General features: G+C 39.1%; 2 protein-coding genes across 2 annotated transcripts; one reads left to right on the top strand and one right to left on the bottom strand.

Moving 5' to 3' along the window:
* Positions 1–87: 87 nt before the first annotated feature.
* LOC132988737 (uncharacterized) lies at positions 88–12,221 on the top strand. The gene is made up of 7 exons (XM_061056310.1): positions 88–340; positions 512–636; positions 2,132–2,343; positions 6,392–6,523; positions 9,287–9,429; positions 10,541–10,752; positions 11,815–12,221. The coding sequence occupies exons 1-7, from the start codon at positions 188–190 to the stop codon at positions 12,134–12,136; spliced, it is 1,299 nt and encodes a 432-aa protein (XP_060912293.1). The 5' UTR covers positions 88–187; the 3' UTR covers positions 12,137–12,221.
* A 934-nt stretch (positions 12,222–13,155) lies between these two features.
* Positions 13,156–17,569, bottom strand: bnip1b (BCL2 interacting protein 1b). The gene is made up of 6 exons (XM_061055257.1): positions 17,414–17,569; positions 15,673–15,765; positions 15,482–15,573; positions 15,115–15,222; positions 14,458–14,576; positions 13,156–14,295 (listed from the first exon to the last, which is right to left on the bottom strand). The coding sequence occupies exons 1-6, from the start codon at positions 17,495–17,497 to the stop codon at positions 14,099–14,101; spliced, it is 693 nt and encodes a 230-aa protein (XP_060911240.1). The 5' UTR covers positions 17,498–17,569; the 3' UTR covers positions 13,156–14,098.
* Between the last annotated feature and the right edge of the window lie 78 nt (positions 17,570–17,647).

Genomic DNA, 17,647 nt, shown 5'->3' on the forward strand with positions numbered 1-17,647 from the left:
TCTGGAAATACTTGTCGCACCACAACATACGGTATCCCCGCCCCGCGGTTTGTCACGACCACAGTCTATGCTTACGACAGCACAAAACGAGTCGACCCCCACATATTGTAGCAAAACAAGCACAGATAGCTAGTTTTCGATGTGACTTACAGGTGACCATAAGTGAAACATTTCCTCTCGGTTTGACATGGCAGAGGGAAGCGGGAACGTGAGTGTTGTTGGACCGGCCAACCTTCCTCCGGGAGACCCACAGCTCATCGGCATGATTGTGGAGCATCTGAAGAACCACGGGCTTTTTGACGAGTTTCGTAGGGACTGTCTGGCCGACGTTGATACAAAGGTAGTCAGCGGAAGATACACACACTACTTCTGTTATTTATCTGTCCTCTGTGTTATTCTTAGTCCCAAAGATAATGTTGGCTATAATGAAAGAAACTGTTATGGTATCACTCCTGTTCTTCCTACAATATACACAGTAGTCTGTTTGTTAATTGTTCTGTCACTGTACCAGCCTGCCTACCAGAACCTGCAACAGAAAGTTGACAACTTCGTCACATCGCAGCTGAGCACACAGGACTGGAATCCATCGATCAACAAAAACCAGATGAGGAACGGACTGAGGCAAAGTGTAGTCCAGTAAGTGTAACCATAAACTCACTTCAAAACAGTGTACATGTAGAGAAACTCTGGGAATTAAGGGTCTTTTTTTAATTATGAAAATACAGGATTTATTCTTCTCAACATGTTAATTTTCTTCAATCAATCAATCAATCAATCAAACTTTATTTATACAGCACCTTTCAGACAAATTAAATTGCAGTTCAAAGTGCTTAACAAGAGTGCAGAAAAGTTATTGACATAAAGTAGTTTATAAAATAATTGAGAGACCAATGCACACCAATAAGAATTAACAATAAAATATATGTATAAAAATAAAATACGACACATAAAAGCAACAAGATATTAAAATAAATACATAAGAGGAAAATATTTAAAATTGTAGTAGGATAAAAAGACAATACAGTAATGTTAAGATTTGAATTGATATAAAACACTATATAAAAGCCAGACTGAATAAATTAGTTTTAAGACTGCGTTTAAAAATCTCGATATTCTGGGCTCCTCTCAGACCCTCAGGAAGGTTGTTCCACAGTCTCGGAGCGTAACAGCTGAAAGCAGCATCGCCAAAGGTTTTTGTCCTGCTCTGTGGAACAACTAAGAGAGAGGAAGTGGAGGATCTGAGGGGCCGTACTGGTTCATAAACTAAAATCAGATCTGATAGGTAGTCTGGTGCAAGGCCATGTAATGCTTTATAAACTAATAAACTAATAAAACTTCTTAAAGCAAAACTCAACAGTAAAAGTATAGCAGTCATTTGCTATTAATACTAATAATATATATTTTTAATTATATTATTATACTAGTCTATATTACATAACATTTCATTATATTACACTATATTCATATTGCACTATATTATATTATACTACATTATATTATATAACTGCACTCTGCATTACTGTGGTACAACACTGCCTCTCTTCTCTGCTGTTTACATTACTTGCTGCTATTTATCATACCAAGTCACTTTAATCATCACTTGTCACTTTACTTTATCTTATCATTCTCAATTCTCAATTCCCCCCAGTTAACTTCATCATTCATTTTGTATTGTATATACCCCCTGTTTTTATTTTTATTTATCTTATCTATTCTGTTTAATGTGTATTTTGAGCTTTCTTGTCTGTGCTGCTGTAACGCCCGAATTTCCCCTCTGGGGATCAATAAAGTATTATCCTATCCTATCCTATCCTAATACAGTCAGGATGCCAAACTGTTCCATCAAATGGGTTCTCAAAATAACAACAATAATAGGATAGGATTCCAGTTTAGTGTTAAGTTTTAAGTCATTCAGCTCACTTCTCATTAGCTAATTTAATTGATGATCATAGCTTTATTGCAGTTTTGTCATGAGATATATTTTAAGTTTGCTGTTTCTTTTAGTTTTCCCAAGTCCAATAACGGTACCTCCTCTTTAATTGGGTTTCAGTATTGTGCTTCCTTAACCCTTTTTAATATACGTAGCTATTTTTTATGTTTTTGTTGTTGTCATTTCTTCTTTTTTTTGAAGATCTGGCATGCTGGAGTCAGGTGTGGACAGAATCATTACTCAGGTCGTGGACCCAAAGATGAACCACACTTTCAGGCCACACATAGAAACTGCCATCCATGACTTCCTGTCAGGAGAAAAGAGAGAGGAGACTCCTGTGAGCTCTAATTCTGCACCTTCTGAACAGACAGAACCACAGGAGGCGCCATCTTCTTCAGGCCCTAAAACCCCCTGAGCTCTGTTTTGAACTGAAGTGAGGTCTATTGTCAAGAAGAATTTAGAACTACTATGGATGTATCTGGCTGGTGCACATGCTGTTTACAGGGGGTCAACATTTCTTTTGAAAGATGAAGAGTCAGTGAATAGAAGACGGAAGGGAAAGAAGAGGAGATTTGTTTCCGACTACCTCTGGTTAACAAACGATATTCAGAAGAAATCTTCAGCATGTGCTGTTCTTTTGTAAGTCTGTGCTTAACAAAGCTACAACCGAAGAAGTTGAATGATATCAGTGGCACATTGTCAATGCACTGCACACCTCATTTAGAAACAAAACATAGCACAAACATGGATTATCGCTCAACATTTTTTCTTTTGATTTTTTGATTTGTGAAATCACTCTGATTTGTCTTTTGAATTTTTTTATAATGTGTAACAGGTTTCTTACTCTGACTGTTTGTGATACATTTTCTGCTAATGACGTGTTCATGTTTTTGACTCACTTAAACTTAAATCATGAATTTCGGTTTTGGTTAATTTATAAAAAAAAAAAAAAAAATTGCAGGTTCCTTCTGACACATTAAGACTATCAGTAAATTCAGAAATAGGGCATCTGCAGGTTTTTAATTATCACAATAAATGTATCTTCATTTTTCATCATCCCATGTAAGATTTCCTTTCAGTGCATTTAGAATGAAGTTGTGATTGTGGATACTATGTGCATTAGTAAACATTGTTTGACATCAACTTCTTTTCTGTCATCTTTTATTATCAGACTAATCTGTACTTACTCGGCTGTGACGTGTATGAACTTTTGTAGAAAGGCTATGAAAAGATGTCAGCCACACAATTTAAGGAAGGATGTGCGACTTTTTGATTCAGTAGATGTCGCCCTTGAGCACCAGCATTAAAATAAAGAAAATGCTGTTTTGCCACACCTCTGCTATTCTGGATCCTCCGCTCTCCTCCAGCAGCACACCTTCAACCCCTCTCCACTCGAGTTCACACGAAGGAGTTATCAATTACAACGCACCATTAAGCGCATGTGGCGAACAAAACTTGTTCTGGGCTCGAGCTGCAATTGCCTATGTCCTGCATTGTTGTGTTAGCAGGCTAATGTTAGCACACTTTGGTTAACTTAAGCTTCATATTGCACATAAATTGACACTTATGTGACATCCAAATGAGCAGTTATTAGACTATAGACTATGTTATTCATCTTTTCTCTAGTCCTTGACTAAAACAGCTTTATACACAAGGCCGTCCCGTCCATGTAAACATGATGTAAACACAGCCTTGACAACAGTACAGCTGGCTGGACTCACACTTCTCTTATGACTCAGAGAGACATTTACAAAGGGTACACTTGATTTATGCTATATTTATGTGTATATTGATGCACATTCTTCCTTTAATGGCTCACAGTAATAGAATACCATGATAACACAATACCACCAGGTGGAGTAGTTGTTCTCAGTTAGCTAAAGGCAAACTCAGTCCACTATAGAGTAATGGGCTTAATTTTTATGGACAACCTTGCAAAGATATGCATATCAATGTGAAAAGACAAAAAGGTAAACTTCCAGAACTTTGTCTCCAAATATCATACATTAGATCTATTCGATTTATAATTTGTTGAAAGGATCAAACTCAACATTTCAACGTTACCAACCAATGTTTGGTTGTGTGTGTGTGTGTGTGTGTGTGTGTGCTTTGGTCTGTGTTTTGTTTTGTTTAGCTCTAAGTATTTCCTGGGCTCCTAGATTAATGTTTGTTATTTCAATAACCCTTAATGTCTTTTTAAACATGACTGTATGAAATACCTGAGAGTCACAATCTTCATGGTTGCTCTGTGAAAAGAACTTCAAAACTTGATTTTAACGGATGAATGTTTTATTGTCTTAAAAATGCATTTATTATCAGTAGAGAGGGATTAATATACTTTTATATAACCTTTCAAATGACATACTTGGTCTTTCATACCAGTTCAGATAAATCACAAGGCATAAAATAAATGAATTTGACAATGCGGCAGAAGTTCAACCAACTCTTTATCTATAAACATCACCTTAAATTGTAATGCCAAAGAAATAATGCCAAACAAATGGTGGATAAAAGCTTGTTTTAATGAAAAAAAAAAAAAAATTGTGAAAATGACGCCTACCTACATTGTATTGTAGACAAATACTCAGCTCATAAAAACTAATGTATCTTTACATAGTTTGTCAGAGCTGACAAGAACATGCCAGTCTGTGCAAGAGGTGGATAAATGTCCTGTTTTCTCCTGATCACATTAAGACAAAACAAGAAGTAACTGATAAATGACGGTAATGTTTCCTCCTTGTATCACAAAGCAGATACTCGTGAACAGAATCTATATGCATACTGACACACTCAGGCAGACATGTTGTTTACCACATAGTCATGTAAGAGACAAGAGTACAAGAGGGCCCTGCATGTTTACCGTTTGCATATTGGTGTGTGTGTGTGTGTGTGTGTGTGTGTGTGCTGGGCGAGGGGTCATTGTGTGGCTGGTCATCAGGGGTTGTGTGAGGAAAGATGTGGGATGTTTTGAAGCAGGATGAGACGGAGAACAAGCAAGAAAGGTCAAGGGGGAGGTGGGGTGTTCTCCAACAACAGTCCAAACATTTGCCCCTGTGAGATTATGTCTTCCTGCACAGGGCCCCCTTTGGGGACGCATACATGACCTCCTCCTATAACACACATCATACGCACACATACCCTGGTCTCGTCCCTGTCAATGAAGGCCCCTTGGATGAAGGATTGATACATCTGAGGAGCGCCATGAGGTATTTGTGTGACTTGTTGATGTTATGGTGTCACAAGATTTTGACCGGTGGCTTTGTGCATTTCAAAGGTCAAGGCTGTTAGGAGCCAAAAACAATACAACCACAACTACACAGCAAGATGTGAACATGACAGAAGAAGGAGAACACAGCCTGGACTTCCCTCTGCCTCATACACATGCTCCAATTTGCATATTTGAAAAATGATAAAGGATAGGAATTGACCTATTTGCCAAATTACACCCAGCAACTAAAGAAACATGAAAAACAGAGAGAAGGAAACGTAGGAAGCAATTGTCAGGAACCAAAAAATATTGTCAAGATAGTGTATGTTATTTGTCAAGTTTCAGACTGTTGAATACTATTTAATTGCAAGTAGAGAAAAGTTGCAACCTAAAGTATTTTTTCCGAACTTGCCTTAAAATGTAAAAGGTTGTAATCTGCTGCTGTAGTGCTTAACATTTGAAACTGATTTTGGTCCAGATTTTCTTAATCTTTTCTCTAGCCCCTTTTTGTCGGCAATGAGTAAAAAAAAAAAAATTAAAAAAAAGATGTCCTTAGAGAATAAATTCAAGTGACTGTGCTGCCATGTGGTCCTTTTTGAGACATTTAATTAAATTGACTCAACAATAGTGGATAGTCATATATGATTTGGTTGAGATTTCCAATGTTACTGGAAGTTGACTTGGAATAACCTTGATAATCCCTTGGCTGTCTATTAGAAGCATCAAGTCAGGTTTCATATATCTTACATGGCTGTGGCTCAGTTCGAGTTGGTCCTCTCTCAACCAGAAGATCAGGGGTTCGTCCCCAGCTCATGCAGCCACATGTCCAATGTGTCTAAACCTCAACTTTCTACAAACTGGTAACCCGACATTTCTCAGCCATTACAGTAACAATTTATTAGACTTTCACATACAGTACCTCGTAAACGCAGTAGCTCCTAATCTTTTTCTCACATCAAGATCAACTTCTGGATCCAGTTTGTCGCGCGTTCACAACTCTAAGCTGTGATTGGTGGAGTGAAACACTCAGGTCTTCTTGAACGCGCAGCTCTCTGGCGCCTTTATATATTTCAGCCTTCATGCCGCAGTCAATCTTTGAAAGTGAAGCGCTCCTGCTGCTGCAACCTATGAAATACAAACACAGACACACGCGCGCGCGCACACACACACACACACACACACACACACACACACACACACACACACACACACACACACACACAAACCGGCTACCCAACGTCGTTTGAACTGAAACATGCCGGGGAGCTTTTTCGCTGTGTTTTTTCTGCTCCTGGTCTGTCAACAGGTGCTGACCATGGGACTGCATGATGTCCAGGAGAAACAAGTGAGCCAGGCCAAGAAACGCCTTTCTCTGCAGAGCACAGGTGAGCTACCACGGCGTGTGGATTGGCACTTTAGGCTACATATCTATTCTAAACATGGCACATTACATCCACCTTTTACCCATACAGATGAGCCGCTAGTGAACACAGGTTGAATTTGTCACAAGCCCCGTACCAGGAAATGTTGAATTAGTTTGCGCAAGCTCATTTCGAGACCAAAACAACACAACGAGGGTTTTGGTGTTTAAATCTGGAATGATGTGTTCTTTGCAACAGGTATATAACTTTAGTAGGCCTACTCCTTTGCTCCGTTTCAGTTGCTACAGCTTTGAATATTGGCCGTTTTAAGGCTCTGTGTATTGTGGCTTTTTTTTGTCCCCTCTGGAGAATACCTGAATTATGACGGTTCAGTAACTTTAATTTTATGATGACATTGAGTTATCATTAACATTATTACTGACAGAGCAGACGTCGGTTCCAGTGTGTCTTCAGTGAATTGAGGTGACAAAACCTAGACCTAGCACTGGATGGTATTGAATCCAGAAAACATCAATTGCCCTCTTATCACGTCGATATAGCACCTGCATAGTAACATAGGCTACCATTAGGCCGGTAGTAATTTGAATTTAGACCCATGCCTGTCCCGGACCAAACCGGGCACTTAGCGCGCCTCTTTCTTAAAAGAGTAATGTTTTGTTCTAGTGAACGAGTTGGCTCTTTGTGCCGACTCCTGTAGAGTTGCGCAAATTCCCATCTGATGATTTCCCTTTCTTTTTTGCTTTTCCTTTTCTTGTGTGTTTTGTTGACAGTATAATAGCATTGTCCACTTCATATAGTCTTTTTTAATAGCCTAAATGTATTCTTAAAGAAATGTTTCACTTTAATAACATATGGGTCAAGTACCATGTGACTTTTCAAGTTATCACCTGTTGCCCACACACATGGTTATTTTTATTTTTACATAGTATTACTTTTCTTAAGAAATTACAATTTTACATACAAAATACAATAGGTTATTCCGAAAAGTATGTGCTTTAGTTTGATTACGCCTGCATTATAGGTCTAGATCATTTAAGAGTTTGCTCATATAGCTATAGCTCAAAACATTGTTAAGTTTGACTAAATTATTAAATCAAGATATGATTCTAAATATAGAACCATTTGGCAGCCAAAGAGGAAGCTCTCATTACGGAGTCGAGCCAAATGATCTGGCTCACAAAATAGAGATGAATTTCCCATCAGTAGTAGGTGGATGTAATTCAATGCGTTGCTGCGGCGGCTCAATCCTCTCCAAGCACATTCCCTCTGTACAAACAGGATGGTGCATTACGAATGGCCCTACCTTCGGGCCAGAGCTGACATGCAAGCTGAACGATATCAACGTTAAAAAACAAACATAGTCTTAATAAGACAAGCCTAAAACCACCTAAAGAATCCCAACAACAGTGATGCATGCAGCCTTCTTAAACATAATGGCAATAAGCTATCCTGTCAAAAAGAACACAAATCTCTTTTAAATCCATATTCTATTCAAAATTGTAATGTCACATTCATAATTATGAACGTTTCACATCATTATGTAAACAACACGTGTCTAACTTGGGTGTCATGTAGGCCTATGTCTTTGTCAAATTTGCCCGGGTTCGAACCCGACCTGTGGCTCCTTTGGCGCATGTCGTTCCCCACTCTCTCTATCCTGATTTCCGACTCTGTCCACTGTCATATCGCTCTACATAAAAGCATAAGAAGCCCAAAAATAAATAAATAAATCTTAACTCACAACTTTTTCAAAGACAATTCGTTATTCGAGAAGCTTTGATGACAACAGCCCAATAGTTAGCTTTGAACAAGTGATTTGATGTGACAAGAGAATTTCCATGAGATCTGATGAGATACCAATTTGTCTTTCAGCCATGTATCACTCCACCCTACATGTTCTAAACACTGTTAAGTATTTGTCACTCAATCTGATAACTCAGAACCCCACAGGCCACCAGAAGCAACAGTTAACAGGCCGTTGTGTTGATGGAGCAAAATAAATGTGAGTTACTTATTGCTGTTTATTAAAGGTCACGTATTATTCTCCTTTTCAACTTGTTTAAACAAGTCTCACAGCTCCCCAAATCATGTCTTTGAAGTTTCTTGTTAAAATACACTCGGATCCTGTATTTTATCAAGCATATAAACCCCTCTATTTCAGCCCTGCTCATAACAGGCTGTTTCTGTGTCTGTAACTTTAAATGCAAATAAGCTGTGTCTGACCACGCCCCTCTGGAAAGGCTTTCTTGCACCATGCCCAATTGTTTACGGTGAGAAGGCAGAGGGCAGAACAAACACCTAGCTGTGGGGAGTGTCACCCACCTGGGGGAGGGGTTACTGCCCTTTGTGATGTCACAAAGGATAAATCTCCAAACGGCCTGTTTGATCAAACATTTTCTGAAAAGTGAAGGCAAAAAAATCATGGACTTTCTCATCATTCGTTGGTTTGTAGACAAGCTAGGGACACATATACAGTAAGTGTTTGAAACATGGTAAAGTGTATTTTGGATAATATGTGAAATTCAATATATGCCTATTATCAAACTTTAGGTTGTGCTGTTACACAGAATATCAGCACGCCTGTTATTGTATTTGGCCAATGACTGAATCACAGCTGTACTGATTTTCAGTATAAGAGCACTATCCTCTCAGGTGATACTGTTTAGCTGTTTATTACAAGATGGGGGATCCACACATTTCTGTCTGTTAAAATTATTGTAGGGGAGTACACACTTATTTCTTTCTGTCTGTTTCTATCCCTCTTAGCTGATATTCAGAGTTGCCTGGTGAGTTCAGGGGATGTCGGCTGTGGGACGTTTCAGTGTTTCAGCAACAACTCCTGTGAAATCCAAGGGCTGCACCACATCTGCCTCACTTTGCTGCACAACGCTGGGCGCTACAACTCACAGGTTGGGGGCAGCAGGACTGTTTGACCTTATGTAGCCCATGAAAAAAACACTTTTCAGAAGTAGGCTAATTTGTTTCCCATGAGGTTGCCTTTGCTTTAGCTGACATGGTCTGAAATCACATCCAACATTAGGTAAGAGCCAGCTTAGATAAGGCATATGTATACATGTTTTTATTTCATTTAATCCCTTCCGTCATTACTCTCATTTGTGAAGAATGTTTCTTGTATAAGGATCACTGTATAGTTATGCATTGGCAGCACTGGATACAGGACAAACTGAGAGGGGGACTGAAATAAGAGAAGGGACATCTTGTCTGCTTTACTAGAATAGAAGTGCATTAGAGAGTGATGCAGGGCCAATGTGTGGCCTGTATGATCAGGCACATTGGATGATGTTCAGCAAGGATCTGTGAACGTGGATAATTATAATACAACTCCACAGTAACAAACAGTATAATTTGATTTAAATGAAAGTATCATAGCAAAGGGGAGAACATTTCTCTCTCACAGACGGTTAGACAAAACACCAACGCAACGTCAATGATGCTTGAAAGCAGAACAAAATATAGAGATGATTATGCACAATGTGAAAGAAAGGCGTAGTGATGAATCCACAGATATTTACTGTTTTTGGTAGTTCTCACCACTCTCACAGCAAGTAGGCAAATATTTATTTGTGACTGCATTTGATGCAGTGTCTGGAAAAGCCTCTGTGACTGACTATTTGATTTAGTAATTTATCAGAGGGAACAATGTTTGGATCTCTTGAAAGTGATGTTGAGGTCCAAAAATCACAGCTATTAAATACCAGTAGACACTAGATGCTGAATGTAGATCACCTGGATTTTAACTTTTATTTGAAACATAATTTAAGACCTTGGTGGAAACCCACAAAACATTTGGCTGGTGCTAGCTTTTAATCATTTGTGAATTACAGCAATCAATAACTCCTTAAACACACATAGAACATGTTTGCCTCGTTACAATAGACAAAAAAAATAAATCTGATTATCCCAAATGTTTTCCACAGCATGATCATAACAATCACGTCATATTACTTAATGATGAAAGGCATGTCCCACTGATTCCCTGCTGTATGTTCCCCCTCTTAGGGCAAGTCATTTGTGAAGGACGGATTGCGGTGCATGGCACTAGGACTACGGCAGCGCTTCAGCTGTGTGAGCCGCCGGTGCTCAGCAGTCAAAGAGATGGTGTTCTCACTGCAGAGAGAGTGCTACTCCAAACACCAGCTGTGCCTTGCACTACAGGACCACATGGACACCATGGGAAGCCTGGTGCAGTTCGACCTGATGTTTCCCCCAGGGTGAGACAGAAACTCACACATAGAAATAAATAATCATCATAAATAAGGTTAATGAAAAGCATTTCTAACTTGTTTGTCTGTGTGCTTTTCTCTCTATTTTTGTGGAAGTGAAGTCAAAGAATTAGTTAGATTTTTTTTTTTTTAGGTTGCTGTGGTATTGGTTGCTAGGTGATTGTTTATACAGGTGATGCTCTGTTATTGGTATTATTGAGTAAAGTCATCTGCCTTCCTCCTTTTAAGTTAACATCATAATACATTTCAGCCGTTTACAGATCAATATTGGTATTGTTTAACCACTGACGCAAACCAAGAAATAAACAGTTGACCTCACTGGAAAACATGTTTGTTGCTTTCTACATGTGGCCCCAGTGCAATGACCTGCATCCGTTTCAGGTTCCTGGTTCAGATTCAAAAGGTTCTGCCTATTCCCCCCCCCTGCTGTGCTGTGTGTTGCTTGTAGCCTAGAAGTTTGCCTTCAGGGCTTAACCTGTTTAGTTGTGATTTTTAGTTTTAATCAACACCACAAGCCTTCCCTTGACTGTGACTGTTTCACATCTTTACCAAAGTACTTTGTGAGGTTACGGCACAAAACCATTTGGTTAGATTTTAGAAAAATATTATAGTTTGGGTTCGGATTAAAAATGAAACTCAGTGTTCACAGAGGTCAGTAGCCTCCTGTAGGATAATCCTGTGTTTTTTTAAATCCATCCAACCCAATGCAGAATTCTGGCCTGACTTCCTTAACATTGCTTTCTGAGAGCAAGCCAATCACAGCTCAGTAGAGTGACTGGCCCTCTTGGAAACAAAAATGTATGAGCTGAATTGGTAAAGCACCATTTCACTTGGTCTCAGTCTCAGTCAAATCCCCTGATGGTTACATCTTCAGAGCAAATGATTTAGACAATATTTGGTTATTCAGAAAAATCTGAATCTGCTGAAGTGTTTTTTTCTTTATTACACAGAGATAATTTAAGTTTTATTTTTCTAAAATAATGTTTTTCTTTTCTTGAACAAACCAGTGGGTCATTCTTGTCTGTTTTTCTTGTATGCATGTCCCACCAGACCTTACGTCGAGCTGATGAACTTTCTGTTGAACTGTGGAGACGAGGTCAGGTCCTGGGTCAGTCAGCGGCTACGCAGACAGTGCGAGCAGCACTGGGGGGCGCTTTGCAGCAGCTTCGGCAGCACCTGCTCTCTCAGCCAATCGGATGTTCCGCAGCCCACCACCTCAGGCCCGCCACCATCCACTGTGCCCTGGCCTATCACTGCACAAGGACCCGCGCAGCAGCCAACCACAGTGGCTGAACAAGACAGGAGTCAGATCGACAACGCGACTGAATCTGCTCTCTCTGTGTTTGATAAATCCAAAGTCAGTACATCATAAACAGACAGAAGGGTTAGTACTATTATTTTAGCAATAGATCAGTGAAAGAAAAAGATTATAACTTATTTGATTTATTGGATACTTGTTCTGTATTCATATTTTTAAAGAAAATTGATCTACCTCACTTCAACTTCACAGTAAGTCTGCATCTTTCAGCAAAGGGCATAATCACACAAATATACACTACAGGGAATTACAAGTGCAGCTCAAAGTGGTCTACCTAGTTCAATGTTTTTGTATTTATAAAGAGTGTTATACATATGTAATTAAAAGTTCTTTTTAATTGATGTCATGCTAACAATACAGCTTGAAGCCTGGGATCTGTATGAAATGTCATTGCCAAAGTGGAGCCCGTGGTCCAAGGAGGGGGCCGAGGTTATGGCTGGGGAGGGGGTAGATAAGACAATGCACACCGTTTAGAATCTTCACCAGACCTCACAACTACTAATCTAACAAGGTTTCTATCTTTTATTTTTAGGGAGTTATTCGTCCCGAGTGTTGTTATAACTAAAAATGTGGAAGTTTGATGTTACAGTATAACTTTGAATTGCTCCCCCTGTTAAAGCCACTTCTTAGTTTCAGTTTGTTGTCACACACTGAAGTTGCTGTTCTCTATTTACAGACAATGTTTGAGATAAAGTCTAAAGACATTGAAATCTGTTAGCAAAGGACGTGACTGACAGCGTGAGAAGCGTATATATGTTTATGTGTTGATGTGTATGGTGTAGGGTTGGGGGGGGGGGGCTTGAAAATATTTTCATCTGCCGAAGAGAAAGTTTGGGTCACACTGTTTTGCTGTGTTTTTATTTAAATGACTGAAAAAAAAAATAGTTTGTAACCATCTTGATTACTAAATGATTCTGATGTTACTGGACCGAGAGGAGAGAGTGAACGAGGTCAGCTCTGTCCTATAAAAAGTTCTTCACAAAAATGCACAGTACTTCATCTGAGGATGTTAAATGTTGGGTATGCTGCCATCTACTGGTGCATCTATGGAAATACAACAGACAATACACCAGTCAATATGCCAAAAATACTTTGTTTTAATCAAACAATTAGAGTTATTAGACATTTGTTCAAAATGTTCACAGTGACTGACTCAACATCCCAGACTGACACCTCTGTATCTCTGATTGATCGTTGTCTGGATGTAAGATTGAGATAAAGGCACACGTTGACTCTTTGTAAACACACAAAGGATCTTTGGAAAAGCCATCCAGTGCAAACATATACACTCCCGTTGTACACAGAGACCGTAATTTGACAAAAATGTAAACAAAATAAGCGTTACTGCATACGAAAGCTTTGACCCTGGTTTGTTAAAAATGCTGGATGGCGTACTAAGGCCTCAGTACACTTCAAAGTGTTTTTTCTGCTGTCCCCTTTTCGTTGCAGCAGCATGAATGCCGTCATAGAGGGTGCATTCATTTTTCCAATTGTAAACTTCATCACATTCAGACAGCACGGTCACTCAAAAGTTCTTGGACGAAGGCGTGAAGCAGCTGGCAGGAAGTTATGACAGCCTGGTTTAGAGAGCGGCCAACTGCAACATTTCTTAAAACTTGTCATTGTTGAATAGTATGACTCGGCTTGTTTGTAGCATGCTGTCGCTTTAAGGTTATGCATGAATCCTTATAAAATCCAGGAAGTTGCTTCACTCTTTCTACTTGTGATATGTGACGGATTCATCCTTCTTTCTCCCTTCATACACATTTCATGAACCATCATCATTAAAGTAAAAAAAAGGAAAAAGCAAGGTCGTATGAGATGAAACATTTTCTACTGACAGCTTCTTCTTCTGGGCAGAAGCCAGTCTCTGTTCTGCTCTTTACTCTCCCCGTAATCCAAGCTTCCTCCACAAACGTTCTCAAACTCCTAATGGGAACTTTCTGCTGAATAATGTAACTGGAAATAAATATTTCTGAAGCCTGGGCACATGCCCCTTTAAGAAGCAGCTGCCGCTTAAATAAAGGGGAAGAGACGTTTCTTAAGGATGTAGAGGACGGTTGCGAGAAAGAGAGACACAGCCAGGAAGATGAGCAGCTTGTCGGTCAGCTCCCGCCGGTTGTACTTGAGGATTAGTTTCCTCCCCAGGTGGATGGTTCCTGTCATGTTTTTGAACTCCTCGTTGGTTTCCTGCACTGTCATGGAGGAGGTGGCTACAGTGAGGAGGAGGAGGAGGAGGAGGAGGAGGAGGAGGAAGAAGAGATTGCTCAGGAAATGTTGGATGATAGAAAAAATATATATATATTTTCAAAAGGAAATACTTTTTTTACACTAACTATAGGCCTGATCAAAGTATAGAGATATTTTTTTTTTACCCAGCGTGCCGATGGTGTCTTCACTCTGCTTCACCTGCTCAGCCATCATCCTGCTGATGGACATTAGACTCTCTGTGATGTTGCTGCTGGTTTCCACTAAGCTTTCTTTGGTCGCCTTCCTGAGTGTAAAAACACAGAACAGGAAAGGTGATTCAACAAATTTTTTTATGCTGTTTATTTGTTTGAACCCATTAAATCTACACTTCTTATTGGATAGTTTCAGTTGTGACTTTGCTTTAAGAAACAAGATCATATAAACAAACTGCGTTATCTATGATTAATCATTTTGTTAAGCTGTTATATTGAAAAAAGACACAAGATATCTGCAGCAGCATTATACATGTATCTCAGCTCACAAATAAATAGACATAAAGATGTCTATACAAAGGGTGGCCAGCCAAGACAACATCAACACGGTGCACTATACTACTCTACAGTGTCACTGTAGAGTAGTATAGTGCACCGTCTTTCTGAAATGATGATGATGATGATGTTAACCAGTAACTCAACAAAATGATTTTGCCTTTCTTCAGTTACCACCCAACCACATTGCTACATTTTTTTTAATTCAGTGAAAGTTTACCCAATTTCAAGATAAAAACAGATGTACTTAATGAAGAAAAGGGTTGAATTTTGTCATGAAGCGGGTTGACTCACCTCTGTCTGGTGCTCAGGTTTTCTCGTCCCTGCAGCAGCTCGTCCTTCTCCATGTTATCTATCGCTAGAGTACAAGCCAGGTTAGCCTTCCTCCAAGCTGTCTGGTTACTGGAAACCACAGAGAGAACACAACACAGATTTAGAGAGAACAGAACTGAGAAAGAATACTGAGACGAAACCAAAGTATCTACTGAACTTTACAGATATTGAATGCACTGTAGGAGACTGAATGCTGGCTTTGAAATGAATTCATATTTCTACAATTATTATACAATTCAATTACATTTTCACGTTTATAAAAAAAGTCAATGATTCACAGGGGTAACTAAGATTCTTGATGTTTTCATATATGTCTTTGTCCACACACCTCAGCATTTGCCTTCGCTGGCTCTCTGTCTCTTCCTGGATGGCCACTCTGTCAGTCTCTCTGTCCTGTTCTCTGGCCATCTGCTCCAGATCCTGACAAAAACACAACACGTCAGACTTCACTGTTTGGATTATGAGCAGGGAAGTCTGTCAAATACAATGCAGTATGTGTGATCTGAGGTCCTGACCTACCTGGATTCTGAGCCTGAGTTTGCTAAACTTCTCTTTGACCTGAGAGTTGAACTTCATGAGAGTTGAGTGAGGTCCAGGGCAATCCCTGATGTCCTGCAGATAACACACACACACACACACACACACACACACACAGACACAGACACACACACACACACACATACACACACACAGACACACAGACACACACACACACACACACACACACACACACACACACACACACACACACACACACACACACACACCAACATGCTGGTTAGATAAACTGGTTACTCTACATTGCCAGTAGGTGTTAGTGTGCCTTTTGTACGGAGGGAGAACCCATGCAGATGCACAGAGACAAGGACTGATGGTTTCTAAATTCCAATGTTAATTAAACTAACTCTTATGCGAGTGACGGATTTTACTCAATTATCATCTTATCAAGTTACCATCCACACAATACTGAAATATATGGTGTTTGCCAAGTAAGTAGGGGCTTGATTGATTTTTTTGTTTGTCTTGTGCCGCCACTCAAATTCCCATGAGAAAGATTTTTGAAAGGCCACGCCCCTCACACGACTTTAAATTTGACACAGTTAATTTTTAACTACAAAAAAAGCCTCTTGGACCATCAAAGTCTGCTATGCCGGGTCTTCCGCTAGTTTGAATTTTATGAAAATCACACTTTTGACGTCTCCTGCTAAACCGTCGGCCCAGTTTCTACCAAATTGACCGTGTATGTATTATATTATTTAGAATGAAAAGGTATGTGTTGTGTTAAATGCTGCCAACAGTATGTTTCATTTACATTCATTCAAGGTACTGTCAACTATTGATTTAAAATAATAATTTATTTAGAATATGATATATATATATATATATCTTTAATTTAATGGTAATGAAACGGTGTATATTCTCTTTCTGGGTTATCAACTTAAAAAAAACTCTTAAAATCAGGAAATTATTTTTTGATGTCAACTGAAACAAAGTGGCCTGTTGTTTGTTATCTGTTGAACATAATAAGATTAGGTGGAAAATAAAAAAGGCCAAAGAAGAGTGAGTTGTCCTGTGTGTCTTTTTTAAGGTGAAGCAGATTTTCCAGTTGAAGTTAAAAAAAAAAGAATAAAACAAAACTTGACAAATGGTGAGTGAGCAAATATTGAAATGCTGCAGGCTTTGTGAGGACCGAAACAAGTGTGTGATTGGTCTTCCTCTGTTTTAAAAAAAAAATGAAATTAAACCAGATCAAAGAGACATTTTTAACTTGTTGATGCTTGAAACCTGCTCGCTGTGGTTTAGGGGATAAAAGGGCTGAAACCTGCTGACACAATGTTGGTTTGTTTACTGTTTTCTGATTCAGACAGTAAAACGGCTCTCTTGTTTTTCGTCTGGAAACAAAAGAAAGAAGCTAATTTGTATTGGATCACAGATGAATTAAGGATTGTGCAGTGATACCCTGACCCAAAATATACAAGTAAATATATATATACAAATATATACATTTTTTATATTCCTATTCGACAAATAGTAATATAAAATAATAATGAAAGTCAACTAACTACAGGGTCGTGTGATGAAACATTTATCAAACATGACCAAACCTATGATGAAAACGATCTCAACATTGCGACACAGTGATCGTTTAAACTCAAGTATTTTGTTTTTAGGATTGTAGGAAGCCAAAACCATTATTGAGTTTGAAAATGGGCAAAATTAAAAAAAAAAACATGTACAAACCACACGTTAAAGTTCTTACCTGTATGAGAGCTTTAATTTCTAGGTCATATTTTATGATTTCTTGTCCACACATTCGGACGTGAAATTCACCAGAAGACGCCATGTTTGTTTATGTATGGCAAGCTGGAGGTCCACAGGACAGCGAGCGTCCTCGTCGAGGATCGCGAAATGGGCGGAGACTGATTAAAAGATGACGCCCCTTCCCGTCAGTGCCCCATTCTCCAGTGGAACTTGTTAGTTTTTACATTAGGCT

This window comes from Labrus mixtus, chromosome 14, assembly GCF_963584025.1.
Source record: "Labrus mixtus chromosome 14, fLabMix1.1, whole genome shotgun sequence".
Lineage (NCBI taxonomy): Eukaryota > Metazoa > Chordata > Actinopteri > Labriformes > Labridae > Labrus > Labrus mixtus.